General features: G+C 40.3%; 1 protein-coding gene across 1 annotated transcript; it reads right to left on the bottom strand.

Annotated features, from left to right (window-relative positions):
- Positions 1 to 3,792: 3,792 nt before the first annotated feature.
- LOC148034953 (pentatricopeptide repeat-containing protein At4g25270, chloroplastic-like) lies at positions 3,793 to 4,476 on the bottom strand. Its single transcript, XM_087680743.1, has one exon. It carries the CDS (start codon positions 4,474 to 4,476, stop codon positions 3,793 to 3,795), a length of 684 nt encoding a protein of 227 aa, XP_087536869.1.
- Positions 4,477 to 15,559: the final 11,083 nt, after the last annotated feature.

Here is a 15,559-nt window from a genome sequence, read left to right as displayed (position 1 = left end):
AAACTAAGGAGTACCTCTACATCTTCAGGTGCATCTAGTAGCAGTACAGGTAAAGACAAAGGAAAGAATAAAGTGTCAGATGGCATTGATGCAGTTCTTGATGGAGACTCTAGTGGCTCAGAGAGCTTGGATGATGAGATTGGTATTCCTTCTGTCAGGACACCACGTGTACAGAGAGCTCATAGTAATGTAAAGGTTCCATTGAGTGATTCGGTGGTACGCAGATCTGACAGGGTCAAATACCCTATTAAAAGATTTGATTTTTAAGGTTATGCAGCTCACCATTATGCTTATATGGTGAAGCTAGTTGAGGATGTTGAGCCCACATGTTTTGAGGAGGCTGTTGGTCATGCTCATTGGGATGCAGCAATGGATGAGGAGATGGCTGCATTAAAGGCCAATAAGACTTGGGATCTAGTATCATTTCCGAAGGGCAAGAAAGCTATTGGATGTAAGTGGGTTTATAAGATTAAGCACAATGCAGATGGTTCTATTAGTAGGTACAAAGCTAGGTTGGTTGCAAAAGGCTATGCCCAGACAAATGGCATAGATTATGAAGAAACCTTCAGTCCAGTTGCTAGAATGGCAACTGTCAGATGTGTGATTGCTTTGGCAGTAGCCAAAGGTTGGAGGTTGCAGCAAATGGATGTGAAGAACGCCTTTTTGCATGGTGATTTGCAGCAAGAAGTGTATATGGATCAACCAACAGGTTATGAAGATTTAGAGCATCCCACATATGTGTGCAGGTTGAAGAAGGCGCTCTATGGGCTCAAGTAAGCACCTAGAGCATGGTCTGACAAGATCAGAGAGTATCTTGTCAATATTGGCTTTTATGTTTCTGATGCTTATCACTCACTTTATGTGAGAAAGGGAGATGCAGGTTTGGTCATCATAGTCATCTATGTGGATGACTTGATTATTACAGGTGATAGTGATAGTGGGATTGCTGAAGTCAAGGACTTTTTGAAGAAGAAGTTTGAGATGAAGGATTTAGGTGAGTTAAGATACTTCCTTGGCATTGAGGTGATTAGATGTGATGATGGTATATGGCTGTCCCAAAGACAGTATGGCTTGGATATGTTGTCCAAGTATGGTATGACAGCATGCAAACCACTTTCAGTCCCATTGGAGCAGAATGTAAAGTTAAGTGCTGATGTTGGGGATGAGATAGAAGACCCTACTATGTTCAGGAGGATAATGGGGAGTTTGATCTACATGACCATTACAAGGCCAGACTTGAGCTACGTTGTTGGTCTTGTGAGTCAGTTTATGCAAGTATCTAGGAAGCCACATTTGGATGTAGTCAGATGCATATTGAGATATGTAAGTCCACATTACATTATGGACTTTTCTATGAGGTAGGTACAGATGTACAGGTGTTTGGATACAGAGATGTAGATTGGGTTGGTAGTATGTCTGATAGAAGATCTACCAGTGGATACATGTTCTCTCTTGGTAGTGCAGCAGTTACATGGAGCAGCAAAAAGAAATCTTCAGTTGCTTTGTCGAGTACAGAGGCTGAGTATAGAGGTGCTACTGTTGCAGTATGTGAGGTAGTATGGCTGCAAAAGTTATTGGCCGATTTAGATGTGCAGGTGGAAGGTCCAGTTGTCATTTATTGTGACAACATGAGAAGTATACAGTTGTCTAGGAACCCTGTGTTCCATGAGAGAACAAAACATATTGAGGTACACTACCACTTTGTGAGAGAGAAGGTAGTAGTAGGTGAGATTGAATTGGTGCATGTCAGCACACAGGATCAGATAGCTGACATCTTCACGAAGGCATTGGGTATAGAGAAGCTTCAAAAGTCTCAAAGCTTACCCAATGTCAAATCCGTTATGCCTTTGATTATGTCATCAAGAGAGGAAGGAACCGACGGAGTGGATGGTTTTGGAGCAGAAGGAGCCGGCATCGGTCTTGGAATAGGAGGAACAAGAGGTTTAGAAACAGTAGGCACTGGCATAGGCCAAGAAGCTGGATGAGGAAGAGAAGAAATAACAAGGGTAGAAGCAGACATAGGAGCAAAAGACGATGTCAGCGTCATGGATTCATTTTGTAAGCGGGTCTTCCATATCCACCTCTTGGTCAAAGTCGAGACCGCATCCTGGGAATCTTGCCAATCCATTTTAAGACCCATAGGCTTCGTGCGATCCTCAAGAATCTCTCCTAATTCTTCCTGAAGAGCAGGATCTGCAACTTGCAAGAAAATCTCAACTTTCTCAACATCCAATGCTCTTTGTTCAATAGCATCAAGCTGAATTATTCCTCTCTTCAAATTCTTGTATCAATTCTGAAGCAGCTAGTAGACCCACTCTCGGAATGACCACCGTGTAGCCATCCCAAAGTCCTCAAGAAAATACTCCTCTTTCAAGGCCTTCTTAAAATCTTGCCAATGCGAATTTTGAAGGAAAAGATCAGTCACTTTTACCCTCAAGGCGGGTGTAACAAGGCGAAGAAAATATTTACTCATAAGTCCTGTTGGTACTCCCAAAAATCCCATCTTGATCTCATATGTCTTCAAATAAGCCAAAACATTATGGCCATCAAATAGCTTCTTTTCATTCTCAACTGCTTCAATCGCCTTAGTCGCGCTGATTGCATTCTCTTGCTCCGAATATAGTTGCCTTTGCTGAGACAACTATTGTTGATGCAACTGTTGCTGCTCCTGCATATACAATTGTGTCTGTTGATTTTGAAGCTGCATATACATAGACATATTCTGCAAAATCTGCTTTAAATCATCCATTGAAGTACTTGAAGCGGAATTCCATGATGAACCTGAAGTAGAGGACAAAGCAGGAATCGTAGAAGAGGCTGAAACTGATGCTGAAGTATCTCCCATCCTGAAATTTAAATGTGACCCTTTCACGTCGGGTTCACCAAAGATGTCAAAGGATTTTCAAAAGCAAAGTCGCAACCACAGAGGACCTTGACTAATTTCAGGATAGAAGATCAATCAAGCGAGATCACGTTATGCAAGACAACCTCTTTCAGTGAAGAGGGGTATCCTCTTTCAGTGAAGAGGGGTATAGCCTGCAGCTTCTTTGCTTGATATGTAGGACAACTCTCGGGTATGCCTCACATTTCGATTGTGTCACATCATCTTTCTTCTGAGAGATACCAGGTTTTCAGCTGCCCCGTCAAACATTGCCTCCCTTAGATGGAACAAACACAAGCTTCAATTTCTCTGGTCCCTTGATCACAGTATCGGTAGCTCTAAGAGGCTACTTCTTCTCTAATGCCATGGCCATGGAAGCCTCTACAAAACTGCGAATTGAATCATCATTATTATACATACTCAAGGCCACTCCACCAACTCCCTCAAAATCAAAAAAAACCTCCCAGAACTCTGTCTGCCTCCCTTCAAAAAAGCATCAACGTTTTTCCTCTCCCTCCTTTTGGACCAAAAAAGCGGCCCCTTTCTGACCAGAAAAGCTCTTCTCCCACGCTAATATTGCAGTAATATTTCTTGATGCATATTCACGAGCTGTCATTTTTGTGTGCCCAATGACACCGGCTTTTGCAGCACTGTAGTTTGCTGACCAGTCTGTTGACTGTTACTCTGATTTTATGCTTTATCATTTCTCTCAGTGTGACTGGATTTTTGTCCACATGGCTTCCTGATGGTGCAAAAGATACGGTTGTATGAAGTGCATCAGAACAAATAAATGAATGGCTTCCTAATTAAATCCATGTTCAACATATCCTGCAATTAGAGCACGTCCATGAAATTACATTATGGACTGAGAGCTTGTCAAAAATTTCTTGGGCATCCAAAAGTAAGCCACATTATGCATATAGTCCAACAAGTGTATTAGCAATAGGAAGATCTTGTTCAAATCCTTTTAAACCAATCTCCATGTGAATGACTTGGCCCTTACTCAAATCTTTCATGCACATAGAAGCTTTCAAGGCACAAGCAATAGTGACAACATCTGGACAGACACCCTCTAATTGCATGTGATGATAAGAAGCAAGTGCCTTGACAAATGGTCCATGTTCAGCATAGCCTGCAATCAACAAAGTCCACAACACAAGGTCACGAGCTGGTGACTTATCAAAAACCTCCTGAGCCTTTGACATCATCTGAGACTTGGCATACATCTCAATTATGCTACTTCCAATAGATGTATATGTTTCCAATCCACTCTTTGCCATGTCCAAAAGTAATTTTTCACCTTTGTCAATGGCTCCCATGTTACCACATGCCTTCATCACAGAGGCAAATGTGAAAGCATTCGAAGAAATACCATCGATTTTCATCCATCTGAAACATTCTAACGCCTCATGGAAAGGTCCATGTTTTGCATATCCTGCAATCAATGTCATCCAGGGTACGACATCTTGAGCTGACATCTTAATGAACACTTCTTGTGCATATGAAACCAACCCCCATTTCACATACATGTCAACTAAAGTGTTACCAATAGGAAGTTCAATGTCAAACCCACTTTGGATAACCTCATTATGCATTTCTCATCCTTTATCTACAACACCTGTACAAATACAAGCTCTAACTAAACAAAGAAATGTATCAGGCTCTGGAGAGATGCCTTCAAGTTGCATCTGTACAAAACACATCACTGCTTACTCATCATATCCATGTTGAACATAACCTGTAATCAACGCACTCCATGATATGACATCTCAAGCTGAAATATTGTCAAATACTTCTTGGGCTATTCCAAGCATACCAAATTTTGCATACATGTCAACCAGAGCATTACAGATAAGTTTCTCTTGCTCCAAACCCCTCTCCACTATACTGTCCATGCAGAACAAAAATGCAAACACAACTACTAAGTATGTACAAAGTAACAAATGTCACACACAACTTTTTGGTGGATTTCACACCTCGGATGTGCAACAGTACGACACCGCAATAATTTTCGATTAATGGTAACTTTGGTACAAAGCAATTCAATTCTAATTTTGAAGATTCAATCAAAATTGTGTTGCTCCTACTTTCCATAAACCCTGGACTCGATCTCCTCCTTTACCATCAAATACAAATTCAAACCCTAAGTCTTCTCTCTAGCCAAATCCCAATATACCCAAACTTCTAGCCCTTACCAACAATGTCTCCAAAGCAAAGCTTATGGTTTGCTACAAGTGTCATCAGCATGGACACTTAACAACGAGCTGTCAATCCAAAAATCAATCTATTCAAATTAATCACTTGGGAGCAACTTATGAGGAGGACCATGAAGATATGCGAGATTTCACTGAAGATGAGATATTGACGATGCTTCAAATATTTTACCAAGTATGCCAAATCCTCATTCGTTATTAACAATGAAATGTTTTGTCCATGGTCGAGAAAACATTGTTTTGCATGATAATGGAAGCACGCATGATTTTATTTCCACAAAGTTGGTAAAAGAATTGAATTTATCTACTATTCAAACCCATTATCACATAAAGATTGCATTCTTATGCACTCAATACAATGGTACATAAGAAGTAGATGATTTAGATATTAAAATTGGTGATTATGTTGAGCGGCGTACAAATTTATTGGTTATGCCTTTACAAGCTAGTGATATTATTTTAGGAGTGCCTTGGCGTCATAAATATAACCTTGACATAGATTATTCCACACATTCCATGAAAATTCATTTTAACGGAAACAAAATTACATTACATAGATTGCACACCTTTGATAATTTTCCACTGCTTAGTTACACACAGGCTAAACGTGCATTGAGAAAATGCAATAAATCATATTTAGTATGGGTGAATGAAATTGAAGCTAAGGAAACTCAAATGCATCCTAGACATGCATAATTTATTTCATAATTTAAAGATTGTTTTGCGACCAATTTACCACCTAGTTTACCATCTACACGTTCTGAAGACCATAAAATAGATTTAATCTCAAGTTCTCAACCACCATATAAAGCACCTTATAGATACAATCACATTGAACAAAAAGAAATCCAAACACAAGTTGAAGAATTGTTGAGCCAAGGACTCATTAGACCCAGTGGTTCTCCTTTTGGCACACATATCCTATTAATTAAGAAGAAAAATAATACCTACAGGATATGCATTGACTATCGTGCCTCTAAACAAAATCACTATTAAGAATAGATATCCAATCCCTAGGGTAGACGACCTCATGGATAAACTGCAAGAAGCCACTGTTTTTTGCAAGATAGATCTCAAATCTGGATATCATCAAGTACGGTTGGATACACTTGACATTTTTAAGACTGTATTTAGAACTTGGTTTGGTCATTATGAATTTTTTGTTATGTCTTTTGGTTTGACCAATGCACTAGCTACATTCAGTCATATGATGAATCGTATATTTTTGAAGTATCAAAATTATGTGATTTTTTTCTTTGATGATATTTTGGTTTTCAATAAGGATGAAAATGTTCATGGTAAGCATCTATATTTAGTTTTCAAATTGTTGAAAGAGAATCAATTATATGCTAGCCCTAACAAGAGTACATTTGTTCAAACCCAGATTGAATACTTAGATCACATTGTTTCTTTTGTTGATATTCGCATTGATCCTAAAAAGACAAAGGAAATTTTGAATTGGCCAATCCCTAAAACTGTGAATGAGTTACTTTTTTTCTTAGGCCTTGCTAGCTTTTATAAAAAAATTGTGAGAAATTTTTCATTGCTTGTATTGTCTTTGACAAAATTGTTAAAAAAATGTGTTGTGTATCATTGATCTAATCAGCAAAAGTATTTTGATTTGTTGAAACATGCTTTAACACATGCACATATCTTGCAATTACCTGATTTTAATCGATCATTCTTCCTAGTAGTCACTGATGCTAGCGGATCAATAATAGAAGCTGTCCTTATGCAAGATTCACATCCCATAGCCTATTCTAGTTGCAAACTTAAACCTTCTGAGTTGAAATATTCAACCTATGATAAAGAATTTTTAGCTCTAGTTCAAGCCTTATGTCAATGGAAATACTATTTGATGGGATCCGAATCTATGATTAAAATTGACCAGCAAAGTATCAAACATCTCCTTAGTCAACCACAAATTTCTAACCGTCATATTAAATGCACTACTCTCATTCAAAGTTTTCATCCCCTTATCCAATATTAGCCAAGAAAAGAAAATGTTGTTGTCAATGCCTTGAGTAAAAGACCAAGTATCCATAATATTTACGTTCTAACTTTTGATTTCCTTACTCCTATGAAGGATACCTATGACCATGATCCCAGTTTTCAAGCTAATTGGAACAAATTAGTTGCTAATAACTAGATTCTAATTGCTTATTTGTCTTGTTCTAATGGATTTATGTTTTATAAGAAAAGATTGTGTCACTTTTCAATTCAGATCATTTGTATTGCACGAAATTCATAATCCTTAGTATCAAGATCATAGAGGTATTATTTCCACTTTAAGAACATTGGTTGAAGATTTTTTCTGGCCATAAATGGAATCTAATGCTTTTTACTTTGTTTTTGAGTGTTTAATTTATCAAAGAGTCAACCAACATCATGATAAATAATATTGTTTATTAATGCCTTTACCAATTTTTGAATATCCATGGAAACATATTTCAATGGATTTTGTAACCGGTTTGCCTAATACACAAGCTAATCATGATATAATTTGAACTATAATAGATCGATTTAGTAAACAAGCATATTTTCTACCACACAAAAAAACACTAATTGCATCTCAAGCTGCACAACTATTTTTTAAGATTATTTTCACTAATCATGGTTTGCTAAAAGTTATTATTTTTTATTGTGATTTTAGATTTTCTATTAATTTTGGACTATTTTGTCTGCTAATTTGGGTACTAAGATTGATTTCTCATCTACATTCCATCCTAAAACCAATGGGCAAACACAAGTTACTAATAGTACAATTCTAGATCTTTTGCGTACATACACAATATCAAAACCACAAACATGAGACATACATTTGCATCTACTCCAATTTGTGTACAATAATACACACCACACATCTACTCATAAAGCACCTTTTAAAATCATTTATAGGCATAGATTGCCTACACCTGTTACATCATTACTGAATAAAGTTAAAGCTATTGATGATATTGCCAATACATGTGCTACTATTTTTGCTCAAGTTAAAGACATGATTGCGAAAGCCCAGTAATCATACACTAAACAAGCTGATAAGAAAAGACAAGCCATGAGTTTCAATGTTGGTGATTATGTTTAGTTACACATTGAAAAGAGAAGATTGAAAAGTGTTGAGAAATACCATGTTGTTAAATTAGCACCTAGGTTTTATGAACTTTTCAAAATAATTCACAAGATCAATGACAATGTATTTAAATTAGAACTACCCCAACATTGGAAGATCCATAATACTTTTCATATCAGTTTGTTACTACCTTTTAGAGGCCAACTACTTATCCACCCTGTCTATGAAAATCCTCCTTTGTTAAAAGAAGAAACTGAAATCCTTGAACTAGAAACTATTCTAAATACTGACTTTATGACTACTAGAACTAGCCGTAGATATTCTAAATATTTGGTTAAGTTTAAAAATCATCATGTCGAAGAGGCCCAATGGATGCACGCCCATGACCTAAGTGCTTACCCCTCACTACTCGCTCCACATTGAGCTAATAGCAATTGAGGACAATTGCTATCCCACCCCAAGGGTATGATGCTAGGAGGCATATTCCACGGTGGATTCCGTGATTATATTTATTTTCCGGGGCTCGTACACAAGGTCGATTCCTTATGCGAGAAGTTGATGGGGATGCCTGTCCTTTTCAAGCATCAAATTAATTTAATGTGCATGTGGGTGATTCCATAGTGAGTGATTCCATAAAATACATATTAAATTAATGCGCACTCAAATTAAATTAAGGTCATGACCTCGATTACCTATGTAATACCCTTGAGCACGTAGCAATGCTTTGGATATCCATCTCGCCATTGTGTTGGCTCTCCATCGATGCCTTTGTATATAAGGCATGGGCTTTTCTTGTGGTCTTCTACGATATTTGTAAGCCCAAAGCCTGTCCTTGGCATTGCCTCCTGACCTTCTTATTTCAAGCCTGGCCTTGCTCACTAGTTCTCTCTATTCAACCTGCGCTTCTATCAACTCTTTCAACAAGTCCTTTCTCTCAAGTGCAAAATCCTTGTAACCATTGAAACGGAAAGCTTCCCTATCCTATTCCACATTCCTCCAAATAGTACTAATTGTGGAAAAGAAACCCTACTAGGATGACCCTTCAAAAAGGCGACGAAGTATGAGGCCGATAATGTAGCACAGAGGATACACTTGACACTATCGGGTGTGAGGATAATCACAGCCTTTAGCAAGGGTGACCTCATTAAACCTCAAGGGAATGACAAGGAACATTCTGACATACCAGGCAGGTCTCTTTCTCTCATCTTTGGTCCTCTTGGACTCTTTTTGGGCCTTCCTCAACTCGACCCATTCCTCCCTTATCATTGTTTCTTTTGTCTCTTTCTGTAGCTTTGATGGGGTTCCCTTCTTTTGCACCTTCGGCTCTCCTTGCCTGGATTGTGTCTGCTGCTCTTCCCTATAATTTTCCTTTGAGTAGTTCTATTCATTTCCAAGATTTTATGACGATTTCACCTTACTTCATCTTACACCCTTCCCCCTTGGGAATGAGAAGAATCCATCCTAGGACTAGACATGGGAGAGGCAAGACATTTGAGCATAGTAGGGTGCTATTAACTTGAGCATAAGCCAATTGTAGAAACCAGGGTTGTATTCCAAGTGGGCATGACAATCGAGATTACGAGGACTAATGCATACTTGGGCAATGTAAGTTAGGACATCGGTTAGAAAATCACCCAAGTTGATGTGGCTAGCCACATGTAGCTCCTCTTCTATAAGGATGTGATCAATGTAAGGATGGGCCAAGACCTGGTCGTCTAGGTGTTTGTATCGAGTGATAGCCAAGACCTTGAAACAAGTTGGTGCTATGTAAGACGGTCATACTCACTTGTTTTGATGGCACGTCACTGGTCAGCATTAGTCATTATTTGGCAACCCCATTTCTCCCATTGGAGACGTAGGTTACACCATTTTTGTAAAAACAAGGAGTCAATTTCACCGAGGCTAGTGAGTTTCTCAAGCTCAACAATTGAAGCAAACTTTTGGGGTTTGTGGTATGATGCAATTAGTCATGTGATGAACACATGCTCTTTTGAGATTTCACCATTATCAATCAACTCCTTTGAGACTTTGGGGGATGTTATGGTCATAAAATCATATTCTAACCAATGTCCTAACTTACATTGCCGATGTCCTAACACCTTTGAGACTTTGGGGGATAAGGAACGAACCTCAACGGCAAGGGGCTTATCAAGCAAGCCGAAGTCTTTCATAAATCCTAACAAATGTGATAAAGGTGTTATCCAAGAGCTTGATGTAAGTTACCAAGTCATCTCCCATATTCTCAACAAGGTCCTTGGTGACCGATAGAAATGAACGTCTCTCATAGGAAGGCCTAAGACATGCTCATGGTTGCGGTGGAATTGAGCTAGACATTAATGCTTTGAGGGGTGGCAGACTTGATAGTGGTGTGTTGTAATATTTCTGCTAAAAATATTACGGAGCCGTGTGAAGTTTCGAGCAAATGTCAATGCTAGCTTTGTGGTTACAAACGGTTCGATCTTTAATAATACACTCTTCATGGGCCAGTCGAGAATTAGGACTAAGGTTTAATTAAAAAAACCGCATTCTTCATAAGAACCTCCTCTTAGGAGGCCAAAAGGATAATTGTTGGAATTATGGTAATTTTTTTTTCAAAATTATCCCCTCTTTTCCCCCCAGTCGACTGTCGTGCTGGAGGAGAGGGGTATAGCAAGGATGATTAAGCTCCTTGCTGGAGCTTGCAGAAGGGTTAATGCCATGTAGTCAGGCCGCGTGGAGGGAGGGAGGTACCTCTCCCTCTTCCTATAAAAACCATGGCTATGGGAAGGGAGAGGGGAGAGTTGAGCATAACGCTGCGAGAAGGAGAGTGGGTGGAGATTTGATGCCGCCAGTCAGAGGCTCAAGGAGTTGTGGAGGAGCCACGCAGCTCTATGCCGCGTCGTGAGGGAGGAGTGCCGCCGAAGCCGTCAAATCGCCCTGCCTGCAAATAGACCACCATCTGCCGCCTCCCTTCTTTGTCCGCATGGGGCTCCACGACCCCAGAAGCTTTAGAAGCTTCTAAAGCCCCCCCTTAGGAAGCCCCCTGTTGAGGCTCGAATTGCACTATATTAGTACTTTTATACCTTAGTGTTGAGTGTTGAAATGACTTGTTTTTTGGCTGTTTTTTTGTTGATTTTGAGAGCTGAATGGTTGATTTTATGAGATGATTGATTGGTTTGGAAGTGGTTTGAGAGTTTTTTGGATGATATTGATTGTGTTTTGGAAGTTCATGATGTTTATTAGTGGTTCTGTGATGTTCTGATAGGTTCTGATTGGTTCTGTATACCTTCTGTATACCTTCTGTTTTGTTCTGATTGTCTTCTTTAAGGAGGGATGGAGTATTGATTGATGAAGATTGAGATCTTGTGAAAGCTTATTGAATGGTTTGTGAGAGTTTGGAATGGTTTGAGTATGAGTTATGTGGTTTTGATGACCTTCTGTTACCTTCTGTAGGTCTTCTGTAGAGCCTCTGTTCTGTTCTGTTCTGTTCTGTACTGTAACTGTTCTGGTATTGTTCTGTGACTATTCTGTATGCTTCTGTATGTGTTCTGATGGATGAGAGTGTAGCTTGGGAAAGTTTTCTAGCCTTGGAAAGAAGTGAATACAAGTGCAAAAGAGCTGAAAGAAGTGAAAGAAGTAGCTGCTGAAGACTCAAGTGAAGACTAGAGTGAAGTGACAGTAGTGAGCTATGAAAGGACACTGTAGTGGCTCTGGTGACTCTTCATATTAGACATACCTCTTGGGAGGGGTATCCACGACCTAAGAAGGATTATTGAGAGTGATTTTGAGAGATTGTAGTGAGTATATGATGTATTATTGATAGAGAGAGAGAGAGAGTCAGAGATAGCCAATTCTACTAAAACAGAGTGATTGTATATGAGAGATTGAGAGAGAAAACTATGAAGATATTGAAGATGAATACTATGTGATGTATTTCCATTCAAAGATGGTGTATTCCTTTGCTTTCTTTGTTATATTGATGGATTTTGTGAAGATATTGAAGAATATGGTTGATTCTATCAAATCCGTGGGAGATCTACATGATGTTGTATGAAGATTTGTTGTGCCTGGTGTTCTTTTCTTCATTGTGATCATATGAAACATAATAAACAAGCTTGTTGATGTTATAAGATATATTTTCTTGCAAGAGAATTCCCTTTTCCTTGGTGTTCCTCTTGGGGCTCCATGTTTTTGGTGCGCAGCCGGGGAAACTTTCCAACAACAAGCACCAGAAGAGGCTAAAAATGAAGGAGATGGCATTGCCAAGAAGAGAAGAATTCAATGGATGTTTGTAAAGTTCCTTCTTCCACTGAAGAGTTGGAATTTCTCATAATCAAAGCCACTTTCCACAAGAAGTTCATCCCACAATGGCGGAAACACATCACCATCGTGATGCATGCTCTATGTGGTGGACAGTTTCCTCTTCCTGTTGAAGCAGCAGAAACTTGCATCTTGGTGGCAAACTGTTTGGGACAAACTGAAGAGCATAAACAGAGAGAATGACCATCCATGGAATATTTGGCATTCATTGAGAAGTTTCCAGACATCATCAAGTGGGAGATTGTGAAGAAGCTTTAGGAGTCTTGGTCTGTGGAGGTTCACAAAGACAAGAAGGAAAAGAGTTGGAATTTGTTCGTGGATGCTCAACAGCAAGATACATGGGATGCTTGGTGCACTGATAATCTTCTGTTTGTTCAATTAGCAACCCACTGGAAGTTGGTAGACAGAGTGTTTTTCACAACATACACTGTTGAAACCATCAGAAGCTGGCATTACTATGATGATGGCACCACCACAATGTTTAGACGTATGCATTTTGAAACCTTCAGAACCGAATACCTTCCTCTGTGCAGTGGCATGAAAGCAGAATTCAGAGACGTTGAAAAGGAAGAAGTAGAAGAAATGTTGGCAAGACAGTCCTCCAGAGACTGAAGCCTTCTGTTAACCCTCTGTGGAGCACTAACAACATAGTGGAGCCAACCCCCTGATGAATGACGCAATAAAGAGGCAAGCATTAGAACGAGTCCAGAGGTACGTGAGAAGAGAAAGCAAAAATCAAAGCTGAGAACGAGCTCGCAGCAGAAGCCACCTTTGACGCCCTTGCGGAACTCTTTACAGAAGTCCCAATGGCACATCAAGCCCTTCCTCCTCCTGCCGGGGGTCCACTTCCAAGCCAGATCCGTCCTGGAAATATTGATGACACGCTAGCGAATGTAGTTCCATCGCTAGTTTTTAAGGGAGAGTACAATGAAGACCCCGATCTTCATGTAGCAGAGTTTATGGTAGCATGTGTGGCGAACAATGCCAGAACCCTTGAGCATTGGTTGGCAATATTCCCCGCCACTTTTAAGGGCGCGGCGTTTCAGTGGTATGAGAGACAAGCAGCAGGAACTTTTGGTACATGGGACGACCTGAAGTTGGCCTTCCTCACTAAATTCAGGCGTGAAGGTTTTGAAGAGCGGATGCGCGATGAATTTATGAACCTAAGTCAGTCCTCTGGAGAAAGAGTAGAAGCTTACGTCTCACGAATGGAATCCATCCTGAAGAGATGGACTAACCATAATCTAGATGATGGCATTCAGAAGGGGGTGTTTCTCAGAGGATTACAACCAGAAGTCCATAAGTTTGTGGAGCTGCAAAGACCAGCCACACTGTAAGCTGCAACAGAAGGTGCAAGACTGTACGATGAAGTGGAAGCTAGATTGGCGATGAATCCAGGAAGAGGAGTCCTACCTCCTCTGATGCCAGGAATGATGTACCCACCAAATGCAGTCCCAGGGACTGTCCCCTACCCCTACCAACAGATGCCCTCAGTATCACAGTACAGTGCACCAAATCCACAGTGGCCACAATCAATGCCTCAAATGATGGTTCAACCACAATACCAATGGTCCCAACCAATTTCCCCAATGCCAAATCAGCAGCAACAGTGGAAACCTACCAATTGGAGCCAACAGCCAACAGTTCAAACAGGAGCTCTGAATCAGAATCAGAACAGAGACCCGTCTACACCAGCCCAACCTGTTTATGCAGTGATTACAGAGACTCCTCAAAACCCTCCTGCCAGTACCTCCGGAGGAGAAAGCTTGAAGGATTACTTATCCAACTCAGTTGCAAACATCAAAAAGGAGTTGATGGATGTGATTACAGAGCAGCTACAGACGCTGAAAGTGAATACCTCTAGCATATCCAACGTTGCAGGAGCAGGAAGAGATGTGATGCGGTCAAATACTTGGTGTGGTAAGTGTCATCAAGCAGGCCATTTAGCCACTGAATGCACACGAAAACCAACCATTCCTGGAGCCTTCTGTTCCTACTGTTTGTGGAAGAACCATACAGAGGACATTTGCTCTCTGAAGGAGATGCATGATAGGAGAAGGAAGGAAGAAGATGCAAGATTTAACTTGCTGGAATCCAAAATGACAACACAGGATATTGGACCCAAGCCTAGAGAGTTTGGTCCTAATTCCGGTCCAAGAAGGTTTCCATCCCAAAGTTACAGAGGAAGACAGTCTGGCGGTGGTCAGAGATCAGAAGTGGAGTGTTACAGATGTGGAGAAAAGGGACACATTTCACCAAATTGTTCAAATCCCAAAAGGTCAGTGGATTACAAGCCCTTATGCAGTCGATGCAAAGGAGAAGGCCACACTGCAAAAGACTATCCAAGCCCAGCCCTAATGAAAAACAGTGCTACTGATAGTCTGGCCAAGGCCCAAGAGCCTACCTCCAATTTAGTGGAATTGGAAGTTGCTGCCATCACGCTTGCAAAGAAGAAGGAATCACCTATCCAGAAAGAAAATAATCCTCCTGCTAGAACAGTGAAGTTCAATCTTCCACTAGAAGAACAGAACAGAACAGAGCCTGACAGTGCCGTACAGAGCACTACAGTGCCACAGAGAGTTACAGAGACAGGACCAGAGGTCCAGGAGATAGAAGAGGAGGAAGTGCCACAAGTGGCAGAAGAAGTTCCTATGATGCCTCTGTTGGAAGAAAGAGGGAAAATGAAAATGGGTGTTGCCCCATTCCCTAACCGATTAGAGAAGCCAGTGGATCCTATTAAGGAATACGATCTAGTCAGAGATCTAGATACCTTTAAACCAAACCTTACATTCTGACAATTATTGATGTTGTCTCCCAGTTGTCGAAAAAGGTTCAAAAGTATACTGACAAGAAGACGTGGCTTAAGGATTGCTCCCTCAACAGCAACAAAGTCCAACAAGGCTCCAGAGCCTGTAAAAGAAGTGGATGTGGCTAACGCTTTCCTAGATCCGGGTACTCCAGAGACTGGCATGTGGATAGAAGGTTACTTTATTGCAAATGCACTGATTGATGGTGGTTCATTAGTGAACATTATAACGGATGTGACAATGAAGGATCTAGGCCTACAAGGTGTGTAACCCACCCAATGGCTCATCA

The sequence above is a fragment of the Lygodium microphyllum genome, chromosome 6, assembly GCF_053477565.2.
Source record: "Lygodium microphyllum isolate KBCC chromosome 6, Lygodium_microphyllum_v1.1.10, whole genome shotgun sequence".
Classification (NCBI taxonomy): domain Eukaryota; kingdom Viridiplantae; phylum Streptophyta; class Polypodiopsida; order Schizaeales; family Lygodiaceae; genus Lygodium; species Lygodium microphyllum.
Note: the sequence above shows the minus strand (reverse complement) of the source record. Positions and strands in the feature narration are given on the sequence as shown.